Raw genomic sequence first — 15,554 nt, 5'->3', positions numbered from 1 at the left:
TTTAATAAACTACATGAGTTAAATGAATGAAGAACAGTAGTTCTTTCCTAACACAACCTATTTCTCAACTTTGTAGAAAATACAAGATAAGAGATGAGAGATAGGCATGTTCTGGAACACTTTATTCATCTTGAAATTATCTTCCATAAAGAGGCCACTGGGAAATTGTTTCGTTATACACAGAATTTTTTAAATCTTGGGTGGATACTCAAAAACATTCCAAAAATATTAGTAAACCGAAACTCATTCATCATAACTTAAGGGCTAAAGCCTAGGGAAATGTTTGATTCCATAAAAAATACACATATTTGGCCAATAGCAGTTCCATTTATTTATATACATATATATTTGAAACCCCATAATTAATCCAAGAAAAGGTTTATTAGATTAATCCAAAGGTGTTATAAAATATATGTACCTTGAAACCCAGGAAAATTCTAGATAGCTATGGATAGAAATAACAGATATTTATAATCTACAAAAAAATGGAGTATAAAATTATTTTTAAGCTTCTCTCTTTAGTGAGGTAAAAAGAAGGCACTACCCAAGAAGAAAGGTATAATTACACATATTTACAAATATCATTTGTCTATTCCTTCATCCAAAATTCTGAGATCTTACTACTACCTTGCCAGTCTCAAGGCTAAACACCTATTTTCTAAAACATAAGATACAGGCCACAGTTTTATAAACACATGGTTAGACGCCTATGTGACAAGTGTTAAACAGAAGTCTGGACAGCTGGCAGAGGTGCACAGGAGTGAACTGTGCCCAAGTGCATCAGAGAAGACAACGGAAGTGCCATTCTACCATTTATTTCTTCTAAGCTGAAAAAAAGAAGGATCCGTTAATTTGCTCAACACAGAAACTCACAATGGAAATTTGTCTCCAAGGTGAAAAACTGAAAAATTATCCCAGTGCATGGACAATCCCAAAAGAATATTCTTTAGCTCACACAAAGATTATATTTAAGAAATAAATGTCTTCTTGGGACACCTGGGTGGCTCAGTTGGTTGTGTGTCTGACTTGGGCTCCGGTCATGATCTCACGGGGTTCATGAGTTCGAGCCCTGCATCGAGCTTGCTGCTGTCAGTGCAGAGCCCGCTTTGGATCCTCTGTCCCCCTCTCCCTCTGCCCCTTCTCTGCTTGCACTCTCTCTCTCACAAATAAATAAATCTTAAGAAAGAAAGAAAGAAAGAAAGAAAGAAAGAAAGAAAGAAAGAAAGAAAGAAAAGAAAAAAAAGAGAGAGAGAGAGAGAGAAAGAAAGAAAGAAAGAAAGAAAGAAAGAAAGAAAAAGAAAGAAAGAAAGAAAGAAAGAAAGAAAGAAAGAAAGAAAGAAAGAAAGAAAGAAGTGTCTTCTTATGTTGGTATCTGAAATAATTTTAACAATAATAGATAATATCACTGAGGTCTTACTATGTGTCAGGCATATGAGTACTTCACATTAGTTAATGCATTGAATTCTCATAACATCTCTATGGTGAAAAAAGAAGACAGAGGAAACTTGCCCAACAACATGGGATGAGAGAGTAGTGTTTTGCCTCTGGAGACCATACTCTTTCATAAATATATTTGGCCTGTTTCCTAGGGTTTTGATCACTGTGATATTCACGAAGGTCTACCAGAGATAATATATTTTTATAGTAATTTCTACATTGCTCTTGCTGCTGCTGAAGATTCTCAAAAAAATTAAACAGATAACGTTCCTCTACGTATGCACCCAACACTCTGCCTCTCAGGCTAACACTTACAAATAGGAAGGTTGAGTTCTAGGCTCCTTTCCCAGGGAATTATTAACACTATGCATTGCAGGTCATGTCCTTTGAAGAGGCTAAATCCTCTGGATGGTCCTAGAGGTGAGGGGATTGAGCTGCTGCTGGGGAGAACAAGACTGGAGGAAAGAGGGAAACCTTTCCCAGACTTACTGAATCAGAATCCACACTTTCAACAAGAACCGTGGGTGACTCACTTGGACATTAATGTTTGAAAAGCACTACTTGGGGAGATTAGGTCAGCCTTGGACCTGCAAATGGCACAGCTGTTTAAAAATCAGGAACTTGATTTAGATCTTGCTGTGAGTTTATCTACAATAAAACATCATTTACCCACAGACACAGACTTTATGCAAATAAAAGCTTGAGGTTGTTAAGAAAACTCAAAAAGAGTAACTTAAGATAGAAGCAATACAATCTTATTAAAATTGGTTTCAACATAATGAGCTCATAATTCTCCCAAATATATTTATTTTTTTCTTAAAGTTTAAAGGTTGGAATTAAGCTCTGTGTTCTCCTGAATACTTAAGGAAAGTAGATCTATCTGCAATCCTACAACCGTCTTTGGAAACCCTAACGTTGGTGACGCTCATTCTGTAAAGAGAAAGAGTTCGGTGTCTGTTGAGACCAGACAAGAATCATTAATATATTTGCATAATTAGGATATTAAAAATATCTAATACTGGTATAGTATTTTATTGTTTCAAAAACACTATCATATCCATTTTCTGACTTCATCTTAGGGACTGAAACATGACTCTATCCAGTTATGAAGTCTGAGACTAGCCTCCATTATCACATTTGATCTGTGTTTTCCCCAACATTAAAAGGAGCAGAAACTCAGGGAGGTAGCTAAAACATTTGTGCCAGCCATTTCATTTGGTTTTAAAATCAGGTTTGTGGCCAGGGCTGTGTGTTTCACTTCACACATGCACAAAGAAAACTCTATTACCAACTGAAATTTTATCGTCACTGTAGTCATTCTGCAAATGTGTAACCTCTGTTAGAAGAGGAAAGGAACAACAAAAAACACAGAGTTTAATATATACCCATCCAACACATGCACCTGCTGCAGTGTTGACATACTCATGACTACACGTTATATTTAATATACCATAAAGCCTGGTCTGTGAGTAACTTGTTCTGTGAGTGTTCCACAGGATGAGCAAACATAAGTACATTTTAACTTGGTAAAGAGCTATGTCTTGCAATACGAGGAGTACGTGATGCCGAACGTCACATGATCACAACGGAACCAATGGTTCTTGAAATTCGCTTTGATATACAAGTGCTTTGGATTACAAGCATGTTTCCAGAATGAATTATGCTTGCATATATGCAAGCTTACATATATATATGCTTACATATATATATGTACATATATATACATACATATATAAATATGCTTACATATATATATGTATTGCATATATATTATATATATATTATATATATATATTATACTATAGCTTTAAAAGTGAGAGTTATATTAATATTGCCAAAATTAAGGCAAACTACTTATTTTAAAACTAAGACTATGGTGAGTCAGTTGCAATTATGAACTTCAAACAACCTCTTCATATGATGTGAGAATAAGAATGCACGGAAGTGTGGGCACAGGGATACAGGCATAAATGATACATTTCGCACACTGAGATTAGCAACCAGGTCCGGGAAGGGGCTGTCCTGCTCTTGGCTGGCCCAGGCCCTTAGGTAAAAACAACGAAATGAGTGAGATGTTATGATTAAAATGTCAACTCTGACCCCTCAAAAGACAGCTCATGGGGTGCTGCTAATTTTATTATGATGTTTTGACAACATTACATGATATTTTTAAATGGAGATAATTAGAAAAAGATGATTTATCAAGGGACAAAATAAAAAAATAGATATAATCTTAGTATTATCTCAAAAAAAAAAAGAAAGAAAAAAGAAAAAGGCAGATATAGGCATTTTACCAGGAATCAACCATTTGATTTTTTTGTGGAACCCTTGAGAAAGCCCCCACATACTCAGGCAAAACCAAAAAACCCAGTAGTAATCTGTCATTCTTCTTTATCAACATGTAAAATTTTATGGAAATTTGCCTTCTTAAATAAATGCAGACAATATCAACAACAGAAGAGGGTGTAGGTTTCTGCTATCATAGTCTTCACAGATCTTAGGGCATTTTTTGTAGTTTTATCTTTGTCATATTGAGAGAGAGTCTATATACAAAGAATCCAAATTCAGTTTACTTGGTAATTTGTATTGATCAAGCTCACCACCACGCAATATCATCAGAACTCCTCTGAGGAAAGTGACAGCTAATGCCAATACCTTTTCTCACTGTAATAATCTCCTACAACTTCTCAGAAATAAAGTGCTTGGCGATGTATTGCAACCCTTCACTTTTTTATGCTAACCTTCTCACTGAATTTGTTTCTCTAAGACTTTCTCTTGTTCTTCCTTCTTATCTCTTCTTATCCTGACTTTCTTCTTCTTATCCCGACTTCTTCTTATCCTGACTTTCTATAAGCTCATTAAGGTGATATAAAGGGTTAGCAACAATTGCCCCTCCTCCAAGAAATTATGTAACAACTCAAATGAAACAAAATCAAAATACAAATGCTGAATAAAAAGTTCACCAGAATGTCATGACACTGTCCTTTCCCCTATAGTGATTAATCTCCAGTGGCTATTCCTTCCATGGGTCCTTCATTTTCAAAAGGAAGCTTCTAGAGACCAAGGGTCTAAACTGTGTTGTGTACACTGTGAGGATCCAAAATGAACCTGTTCCCTGTTTCACGAGTTAATATCTCATGTTTATATATAAGTATTATTATTAATGTCAACTCACATAGGTTTAAAATGACACCTGCTACATACACCACTATCTCCCCTGGCTTAATCCTAATAAATAATGATAGCCCAAATACCTGTGCCTCTGGGGGAAGTAGCTAGAAAATCAGATCCATACCAGCTGAAGGTGACTCACAGAGTATAGAGTTTGAACTGCTGTGTGGGCTCGTCTTAACCACAGTAACACCTGTTGTACCTGAATGACAGAGTTCAGCGCTATAAGAAAGCATTGTTGCTGCTTTGTATAAGACATAACTATATTTTTTTAAAGTCAAATTAGGTTAGTAACTTGCATGCCTGGCAAGTTACTGACCTAGGCTTCAAGGGAATTAAGGAGAGCTTATCTAACAATCGACCTCTTGAATTTTAAAGCCTGTGCCTTTTCTCAAGGTCATGGGGGATATACCAGTTTTTAAAAAGGGTTTCTGACGTGGCTCTTTCTTCCAGGGAACTCTCATTTAAATGATGAAAATGCAGAGAATTGTAAAAAGCAAAATGAGAATAACTTCAGAAGAACATTGACCAAGGAGTGGTTAAATGGGTTGGATTGAAGTATAAGATGCAATTTAGAGTATAGATCCCTGGTCCAGATGAGAGTGAAAGAAATTATCCTTGTATTCTCATCTCTCATGAAAACTACTGCTCATCTAAAACTCTTGCCATTAGATTCTACATTGTTTCCCACTTTACTTCTGACTTTTTAAGAAAATATTTTTTAAAAAGGTTGATTTATTTGAGAGAGATAGAGACAGCGTGAGTGGGGGTGCGGCAGAGAGCATGAGAGGGAGACAGAATCCCAAGTAAGCAGTGCAGAGCCCGATGCAGGGGCTTGAACTCACAAAACTGTGAGATCATGACCTGAGCTGAAACCAAGAGTCGAACACTCAACTGACTGAGCCACGCAGGTGTCCTGTCCACTTCCTGGACACCTCTTTTCATTTGCTGAAGGCTTGGGCACTGAGCTCACTTTTTTTTCCCATAGTATTTAACTTTTCTCTACTGGCCCATTTTCAGCATGATTTCAAGCAGCTAATTTTTATTCTTGCATCCGTTATCATATTTTTTATCCTTAAAAATATAAAGTATACCCCACATTTGCTTCCAATATATTTAACACAATATGGCCAGAACAGACATTTTAAAAAATGTTTTTAAGTTTATTTATTTATCTTGAGAGAGACAGAGACAACACGTGAGCAGGGAAGGAGCAGAGAGAAAGGGAGAGAGAGAGAATCCCAAGCAGGCTTCACGTTGTCAGTGCAGAGCCCAATGCAGGGCTTGAACTCATGAAACTGTGAGATCATGACCTGAGCTGAAAATAAGAGTTGGACGCTTAACCCTCTGAGCCACCCAGGCGTCCCCAGAACAAACATTTTTTAGAATGAAAATTCAATTTGTGATTTATGACAAAAATGCCATCAAATTTTTCCCATTGTATTTCTGATGAAATCTCAACCTCAGCCTTTGTTATATTAGTGTTGGTCCCCCTTCCCCTTTGCTGTCTATTCTCTAACAACACTGGATCTCTTCTAGTTCCTCATAAGCACTCTGTTCTCTCGCTTTCAAAAACTCTACTTGCTCAGCCTGGGACTTCTCACTCTCCTCGCCAAGATTTTCTTCCTCCAAGTACCAGTTTCAACATCACTGGGCAAGGCAGCCTTCCCTGCCTGCTTCCCAGCTTGACAAATTATAATCTCCATTCTTTCTCCAAATCCCGTTCTGAGAGGTAAATCGCCTGTTCCCATATTTTAGCAATCATCTAAAACTTTACCAAATTCATCATCATAATCCTTATCCATCTTTCTTTGTATTTCTACCCCCATAACCCCCAGCCTTTTGAGTGGTGAGATGAACTCGGAAAATGGCTTTTTCCAAGCATGGGGAAAGGATACCGCAAGCAAGTTCATTCAACATTATCCTCAGGCTGCGGTTCGCGTTGTTGGAAGCTGTGCTACACCAGTTCCTTTAGCTATTTTCACACATAATAAACACATTTACGGGCATAAGAACTAGAGAAACTGCATTTTTTTAATCCTATAGGCACAATGCCTCAGGGGCAGCTTGTTCAAAGTCTTCACTCAGCACTCTTTTCAAAATAGAATTAAATAGAATTTATTTTAATTCCAAAAATCTGGATGTCATAAGAAAGTCATTTTTTCTGACTCCAAGTACTCTCAATTAATGTAAAGTCAAGACAAAACACTATTCCAACAGAAAGCAGAGCATCAGAGCACTGTTGGAAATGTTATCATTCAAAGATCTAGACAAAGATAACCACATCTGAAAGAGAGGGAGCCCCTGGCTTGTCAGAGGGCTGGAGCAACTAGGTTATGCATTTTCAACAGAAAAGCAAATAAGGACACTTACGCATGTCACCGAAGGCCCCCTTTGTCACTTTGGTGGCACGTAACACCACTACTGTGAACTTGTGGGAATACTGGTGCTCCACCTGGAAACAAATAATAGTAAATTACAAATTAGCTTCCAAGATAGGATCCAAGCAAACTATGCTCGTTGTTTCCTTGAGACTGGTTGAAAACATTCAGGGTGAAGGGAAGTAACATTCATACCAGAAACATCCTTTGATCCCAGGGCTGCTCCTTATTCGATTCTCTCTCTCCTCTCTCCCACCACAGAATTATTGAGAAGTTTAGATCATGCTTTAAAAAATGTCACTACAACTTGACTGCTGGAACTTTTCTGCTGTCAGGTTTACCAAGCTTGAGGGAAAATGTAAATCAGGACTGCAAGCCTTCTAGGAAGACAATCAGGCTTTGTACTGAATGATGAGGAAGCCCTGGCTTAGAGAGGCAAAGTCAGAGCAAGATGTTTGCATTATTCAGATTTGTTTGCTTTTATTGTTACTGTTCAATGAAAGTTTTCTTTGGCAAGACATTTCCAGAGCAGTTTTAAAAATCTTTTGGATCCAAGGCAATGACTGGAAAACTACTTATGTTAATTTTAATGCATTTGTTATAAACCATATGTAACGATGTTAAAATTTTCTATTAGCCCAATAGCTTGTATGCACATAATAAATAATAACTGGTTGAAGATTATTAAATACTTCACCTAACTTGAAAGTAGTCACTAAACAACTCTATCAACCAAAACAGAGTAAGGAAGCAGGAATTCACTAAGTTCTCTGAGCAACTGGAAAGATTACAAAATCTTTATCTGAAGCTCAAGCTTGTTTCATCTTAGAAGAAGCACACACTTATAAGCTACTCTTATCTTTCCTGACTTTAAACAGACTTGCTTAACACTTTAAAAAGTCCATAATTGATTTTAAAAAGGTAAGATACTGGCAATACTGAAAAATGAGTAATGACAGTCTAAAATCGAGGAGGTAGAAAAAACTATAAAACAGATTCATATATAGGACCAGCAGTAGTGAGATATAGAACCAAAAGTTATATAACATTCAACAGTTTCTGAAGATATCACTCTCTCAATAGAATAATTTATGTTCAGATTTGTAATGTAGCATCAGGAAGAGGTGAAGTCCTGAATGATGAGCATACTTTATTTAAAAAGGCAGAGAAGCATATAAAATCTTTCAAGATAATTCTTACTCAAGTTTATTATTGAAGAGAAATATCTTCTATAGCCAGAGGTGCCTGAGTAGTCAAAGTTTTATTCTGTATAAATGAAATTATCAATTATAAATTAAATGAATGCTTGTAAAAAAAAAAAGTGTGTTGCCCTATACAACTGAAAATAACACACACTGACCCCACCAAAAAAAAAAAAAAAAAAAAAAAAAAAACTTCACTGTATTAGTTAGAGACTTCAATACCCCTCTATCAGAAATAGAACCATCAGGCAGCAAATTAGTAAGGACACGTTGGAACTCAACAGCACCATCAGTCAACTAGATATAATTGACATTATGGGCTACTTCATCCAACATCAGAATACACATTCGTAAGCTCATGTTGAACAATCATACGATACATACTCTCAGACCACAATTGAATTAAACTGGCAATCAAAACTGAATGACATCTGGAAAATCACAAAGTACTTGGAGATTAAATAACTCACTTTTAAATAACACATATGCCAAAGAAGAAGTCTCAAGAGAGATTTTTAAATATTTGGAACTAAATGAAAATGAAACTACAACTTATCAAAATTTGGGGGATGCAGCAAAAGTAGTGCTTAGAGGGAAATGAAATAATATGTATTTTGACATACATATTATTTCATATATACATATATTTCAAATTTTATTTCATGATATGCATATATGAAAAAAGAAAGATCTAAAATCAATCACCTAAGTGTCTACTAGAAAATTAAGTCCAAAGTAAGCAGAAGAAACAGTAAAAATTAGAGCAGGAATGAATAAAATTGAAAATGGAAAATCAACAAAGAAAATCATTGACACTAAAAGTTGGTTCTGTGAAAAGAGTAACAAAATTGATAAGCCAGGCTACATAAGAAAAAAAAGAGAGCACAAATTATAAATATCATAAATGAATGAGGGAAGTTCACTCCAGATTCTATGGACATTAAAAAGATAATAAAGGAATACTATGAACAACTCCAAGCCCACAATTTAATAACCTAGATGAAATGGACCAGTTCCTTGAAAGACATAATCTACCAAAACTCACACAAATGGAAACAGACAAGCTGAATAGGCCTATATATATAAATAAATTGAATCAGTACCTAACCTTCCAAAACAGAAAGCACCAGGCCCAGATGGATTCACTGGTAATTCTACTAAACACTTAAGGAAGAAATTACACCAATACTCTCCAGTCTCTTCCAGAAGACAGAAGCAGAAGATATAGTGCCTAACTCATTTTATGAAGCCAGCATTACCTTGATAACAAACCAGACACAGACATTACAAGGAAAAAATATAAACCCACTACCAACCAGTATCTATCATAAACATAGATGAAAAAGTTCTCAACAAATTATTAGCAAATAGAATCCAATAATATATACAAGGAAATATAACCACAAGCAAGTGGGATTTACCATAGGTATGCAAGGCTGGTTTAGCATTCAAAAACCAAATAATGTAGTCCATTACATAAACAGGCGAAACAAGAAAAATAACATGATCATATCAACAGCGCAAAGAAATCATTTGACAAAATTCAACACCTATTTAGGATAAAAACTCTCAGCAATCAAAGAATAGATGGGAACTTTCTCAACCTGATAAAGAAAATAGGTTTTATTTATATTTATATATAACTAAAGTGAGATTCTGAGAGGTTAAATAATTTCCCAGTATCTCATAGATAGGAAAAGTTAAACTTGAATTAGACTCCATTCTTGCTGTCCCCAATGTCTTCACTCTTTGTACATTCCTTCACTTACACAGAGAATAATACCAAATACCCACACCTTTAGTGAAAAAGGCTGTTTTCATTTATTAAAGTGGTACAGTTATCATCTAGTCTGTCTGGTATACCTGTAGTTGATCTGATGTTCCTCTAGTAACTGAGTTATTTCCTGTATCATTCAGCTGTTTTAATCTGCTTTTATTTCCATTAGCCTCAATTCTGTCTTAACTATAATGAATGAAATACTTGCAAACCATTCATAGGAAATAGGGGACAAATCAACCATTTCTTGGTTCTTATAAGTTAATTTCAGAAACACAATAAATCTTCAGATCACCTGTAAGTTATTTTCAAAACATGAGTGTCAAAATCATGCCCATCTCCTTATAAGAGCTGTAAAGATTATAATATCTGTAAAGTAAATACAAATTCTTTGAGAAAAATGTTTAGTTTTAATCAAATCCAAATACCTTTTGATAATTCTTTGAAACATCCCGGGACCAATATCAGTTATAATTTCAAACTAGTATGGACTAGACTAGCTTCCGACTTGGATAGGAGACTTTTGGTTATGTCTCAGGGGTGGTGCCAGAGGAAATGATATTATTGAATCCACAACCAGTGTTCCCTGGAGGAAACTGATGACTCAGCACAATGCTGAGTTGGTAGTTGGCAAAAAGAGATGCCATATTTCAATTGAGATGTCAAATATAAGCTCAATACACTGACTCAGCCACCAAGATTAAGCTTTGCCTTCAGGTCTTGGATTACCTTACTTTGAGTGTCTTTTTCATCCCTAATCTTTTCCATCGTGAAAATCATGACCCTTTATCGTCTCACGATTTCCCGGTCATTATGAAAATAGCTACTGTATTAAATTCATTCTGGAGAATTATATTAACAACTGTAACTAAAATGGGCATTGGAAACAAGAACCAGTTTGTAAAAAGTCGATTTGATGATTGTTCTAATCTGTTGAAAGTTCTACTGTTATAAAGAACCGAAGAAATAATCATAAAACAAATCTGATGGAAGAGAAGTTACATTCTGCATGCAAATAGTTTTCTTTCTCTACTCAACTGTCATTGCTTAACTTTAAGTTAAACTAAAACCAAAGACTGTTGGTATGATAAAGACTGCGGAATCTCATTACCGAACCCAGAGATTGTCATCACCACAATCAGCAACAGGCAATTTCAAACAGATCTCAGAAATGTTTTTAAAAGAATTGCTGCATTGATGCCATCTAAGAGTTAGGATAGTGTTTTAGATAAGATACCTATTCTTGGTTTCACTTCCTGGTGTGGAGTTTCATTCTGATGTATTTGAGAGGCACAGGCATTGTGTTACTACTACTCTCTCACATTTTTTAAGAGTGACCAGTTTAACTATTTACAACCTACAATTCTATCTAAACTCTCAGAATTCTCAGTCATGGATTGCTATGTGCACAAATTATCCTAATGCCCCAAACACCCAATTTGTCAACAGAATTTGTTAGTTCTAGCGGAGTTAGATTTTTCTTCATTAAAAGAAAATCATAATCAGAAATCTGATTTGAGTTTTTTCTCCCTCATCAACAAGAAACTTTCCACTTACACAATATGTATGTATATATCAAATACAGTAATAACATATTATACCATAATAAATATGCATATATATGTTTAAAAATTGAAGTATGATACAGGGTTTGTTTTCACTGATGTTAGAAGATTTTAAGTCCTATTTAATTGGGATTACTGAGACTGTTCTAGCAGAAAACCAGTCTAAAAAAAATTTGATGGTGACAGCTTACATCTAAAATACTCACTTAATGCCACATTCACCATAAATTTATAGTGACTATAACATCTTCAAAATACCTAAAATGAATCAGTCACCCGAATCTTTAGCACCTGAATTTTAATTCAGATATAGATTCTGGTCCAATGGGTAATTAAGTAGCTACAGAACCACACACACACACAATTTTTTTAACATCAGGTTTTTTCCTACTTCAATACCCCTGAAGAAACGCACACTGGTCTTGGAGTAATGATGGCTGAGCTAAGGCCCATGAGGTAGAGAGGTACACCTTGATTCTCCTGGAGGGGCTCTTTATTTTTTTTATCTGTTTAAAAGTTTATTTATTTTGAGAGAGAGAGAGAGAGTGTGTGAGCAGAGAAGTGACAGAGAGAGGGGGAAAGAAAGGATCCCAAGCAGGCTCCACACTGTCAGTGCAGAGTCCAAAGCAGGGCTCCAGCTCACAAACCATGAGATCATGACCTGAGCTGAAACAGAGTGGGACGCTTAACTGACTGAGCCACCCAGGTGCCCCTCCTTCTCCTGGAGAGGCTCTTTAGAACACATGAAGCACCATCTGCTTGAAAACTTGAAAAGGTTTCCCCATTCTTAAAGATGTTTTGGGTGGCAGAAATACTTATCTGGTTTAGAATTACTGATCTAGGTAATATGTCGTGTTCATTCAAATCTAAGGTGTCTTTGCGTGGATGATCTTCAGATGTGTACACGAACTCTAGTAGATCCAAACATTTGAAAGTGTAGATATATTTACAGATGCCATTTGGGGTAATTTTATTTTTATTTTATTTTTAGGGACTTTATTTTATTATCTTTATTTTAAGGGACTTCTTAAAAACCTTCTCTTGGTCTTACTGTGTCTTTGTCATTAAGCAGTAAAAGATTCATAACTAAACAATATAAACCTAAGCCAAAAGGGTATTTACAATAAATTGCCTTATCTTTTCTCAGTTTTTCCTGCCTTGGTTTCCTCATCTGTAAAATGGCAATTATTTCACCAATGACATGGGATTTGTCAAGGGTCCCCTGAAACAAATCCAGACTCCAACATTAGAATTTCACATAGAGCAATATCGAATGTCAAGTTGGAGGGATAATTTAGCCATCTGCAAAACTCTGTCAAGATCACACTTTCTCTTCTGGGGATTATGCAGAAGCACTACCAATTTCAAGTAATGGGGAACTCCACTTGTGATAATGGCAGATTAAACAATCCGGATTACCACTTCCCACAGAAAATAACTGAAAACTGGATAAGGTTTTACAAAGCGGGTAAAGGTTTTCCTAAAAGTAACTGTGACTGACGTTGGGGTATTCAGATTAAACATTACTTCTGGGTGTGTGTGTGTGTTAGGGTGTTTCCAAATTACATTATCATTTGAATCAGGGGACTCAGAAAAGTAGATTGCTTTCTCCCAGGGTGGGTTGGCATCATCCAATCTGTTGGGGGCCTGAACAAAACAAAAAGAGGAATATGCCTCTTTTCTCCGAGTTTCACTGCTTGAGCTGAAACCCCTCATTTTATCTTCTCCTGACCTTAGACTGCTATTTATACCATTAGCCCCCTGAGTTCTCCAGCCTCCAGAACTGGACTGAATTAAACCCCCATCTTTCCTGGGTCTCCAGTTTGCAGATGGCAGAATGGCTGACTTCACGGCCTCCATAACCACATGACACAATTCCTCAAAATAAATCTCCATATCTAGATCTATCTGCTATGGTCTGAATATTTGTGTCCCCCAAAATTCATTTGCTGAAATCTTAACCCCTCAAAGATTAGGAGATGGGAGCTTTGGGAGGTATAAGGAACTCTCATGAATGGATTAGCGTCTTTATGAAAGAGAATCTAGACAGATTCCTTGCCTCTTCTACCTTATTGAGGACGGAGTGGCTACAAACCAGGAAGAGGGTCCTCACCAAATGCAGCCACGCTGGCTCCTCAATCTTGGACTTTGCAGCCGCCAGAACTCTGAGCAATAAATTTCTTTTGTTTACAAGCTAAATCCAGACTCTATGTCCTATCGATTCTGTTTCTCTGGAGAACACTGACTAATACAGTAACAAAGAACTAACAATATAGAAAGGCCTTAACTACCAGGAGGGAGATCAAAAGTCAAAGAGCACAGCAAACCAGAGAGGTAAGCATGGTTTTGCCACAGGGGCATTTGCTGATCCAGAGAGGAGGAGGCTGAGACTAAGCAGAGCACTGAGCAGGATGAGTACCCTAGTAAACCACCCACCCCCCTGTTTTAAGTTGAAACTGCCAGAGACTGCACCATAGGGAATGACTGGTATCAGGGAAAGATTAGAAGCTTATCGCTACCCATCCTTTTTTCACTTTTCTAGAACTTGGTAGTGCTCACATACACAAAATATGCTATTTGCCATAAAAACTATTAGTTTTGCCCAGTGCTAGGCTTTTACAATAGGAATTTTGCCACCTTTATATTTTTGATTTCTCAGTAGCAGTATCTTACCTTCTGAAGTCCCTTGGCTGGAAATGCCTGTCTTTACTGTGTCTAGAGAATACTTTGTACACATATCAACTTACTATTTATAAAAGCCCTGTGAGGCAGACACAGCAGGTACCATTCATACTGTTTTCCACACGAAGCGGCTAAAACTCAGTTGAGGTGCTCATGAGCACGTAACTAAAGACAGGAACCAGCAGTAGAATACTAGTTCTTTGACAACTTACCCAGCTCCCCCCACAATGTTACCATAATAATCGAGAATAATAGCTTTCCACTTTCTTGGTAAAATTTCCAGTCATCCCACAATAATGTTTTTCAAAGCTTCCTGCATTTAGCAGGCAGTCAGTCATGCTAGCATACCCATGTGGTTGACTGTCTCTCATGGGAGGACAACCTTAGGTTCTGTGGAAGTGGGACAGTGGCCCCCCATTGCTAATAGGTGGTGGGAAGAACTGTGGATTCTTTTTCATTCCAGGAAATGACTCATTTTCAGAGTAAAAAGCTGGAAATTTTTATAAATCTTTTATACTTGATCTATTCTTATAAAATTGGTCTCCTTGGTCCAAAAGAATTTTAATAAATCCTGGAGACACAAACATCCTTCAGGTTGGAAAGAATCTCACAACTGTAAACATATGGAAACTGAATTCTGCCATAGGTTTATCACTCCATTTTCTACCAAGTTCTTAAAAGCCAGCACTATGGGAAGCAAGAAAACTTGCTGGCTGTCAATTGCTGCATCAGCCTACGGGATTCTCCAACATGCCACTGCATCACAGGGGTGGTGAAAATAAGGCCAATCTTCTGTGCCTTGAGGCAGCCAAAACTGTGTTAGCCTGTCTGACACCACTCATTACAAGTTAGCTGACTTAATTTTCCCCATCTTTCCTTTTTACTAAAATTGTTCTGTGTTGAGTATACCCATTTACATATTTTGAAAAGTATCTCGAAAACTAGAGCAGGGAATTTTGTCACTGAAACAATTTACACAGACACACACACATACACACGCAGTCTTTTTCATACATACACAGAAAGAACAAGAAGAAAGAACAAAATTATAAAGCACTTGGGATCCTCTTCCTGTAAAGGGGATATAAGTTGGAATAGTAATTAACTGTCCCACTCTGAAGCTGGGAAAGGTCATGAAAACTGTGATACAGGTATGTGGTTTGCATGCTTCATCATATGAAATGCCACATAGGTAATGACTATGGCCTAAGTATTTAGCTACTGTTAAAATGAGAGAAAGGATGACAGCAATGAGTTTTAAAATATCTAGATGCAGTTTTATTTTTAAATATACTCTGCCATGTTAAAAGAAGAAACTAGGTGTGCCTGCATGGCTCAG

The 15,554-nt window shown here is 36.6% G+C and overlaps 1 protein-coding gene across 5 annotated transcripts in view; it reads right to left on the bottom strand.

Moving 5' to 3' along the window:
- The window catches only part of PLA2G4A (phospholipase A2 group IVA), a 166,312-nt gene that overhangs the window by 108,144 nt on the left and 42,614 nt on the right, over positions 1-15,554 (bottom strand). For 4 of the 5 annotated variants that reach the window (XM_086693967.1, XM_086693968.1, XM_086693969.1 and 1 more), the window contains one exon: positions 6,982-7,063. In XM_086693967.1, the coding sequence (XP_086550093.1) occupies positions 6,982-7,063 (82 nt within the window). Of the gene's footprint in view, positions 1-6,981; positions 7,064-7,184; positions 7,761-15,554 lie in introns of those variants that run through there. The other variant, XM_086693970.1, reaches the window with a different exon arrangement.

This window comes from Puma concolor, chromosome E4, assembly GCF_028749965.1.
Source record: "Puma concolor isolate L17-30 chromosome E4, mPumCon1.1.hap2, whole genome shotgun sequence".
NCBI classification, from domain to species: domain Eukaryota; kingdom Metazoa; phylum Chordata; class Mammalia; order Carnivora; family Felidae; genus Puma; species Puma concolor.
The sequence above is the reverse complement of the archived record's forward strand: the minus strand, read 5'-3'. Positions and strand labels throughout refer to the sequence as shown.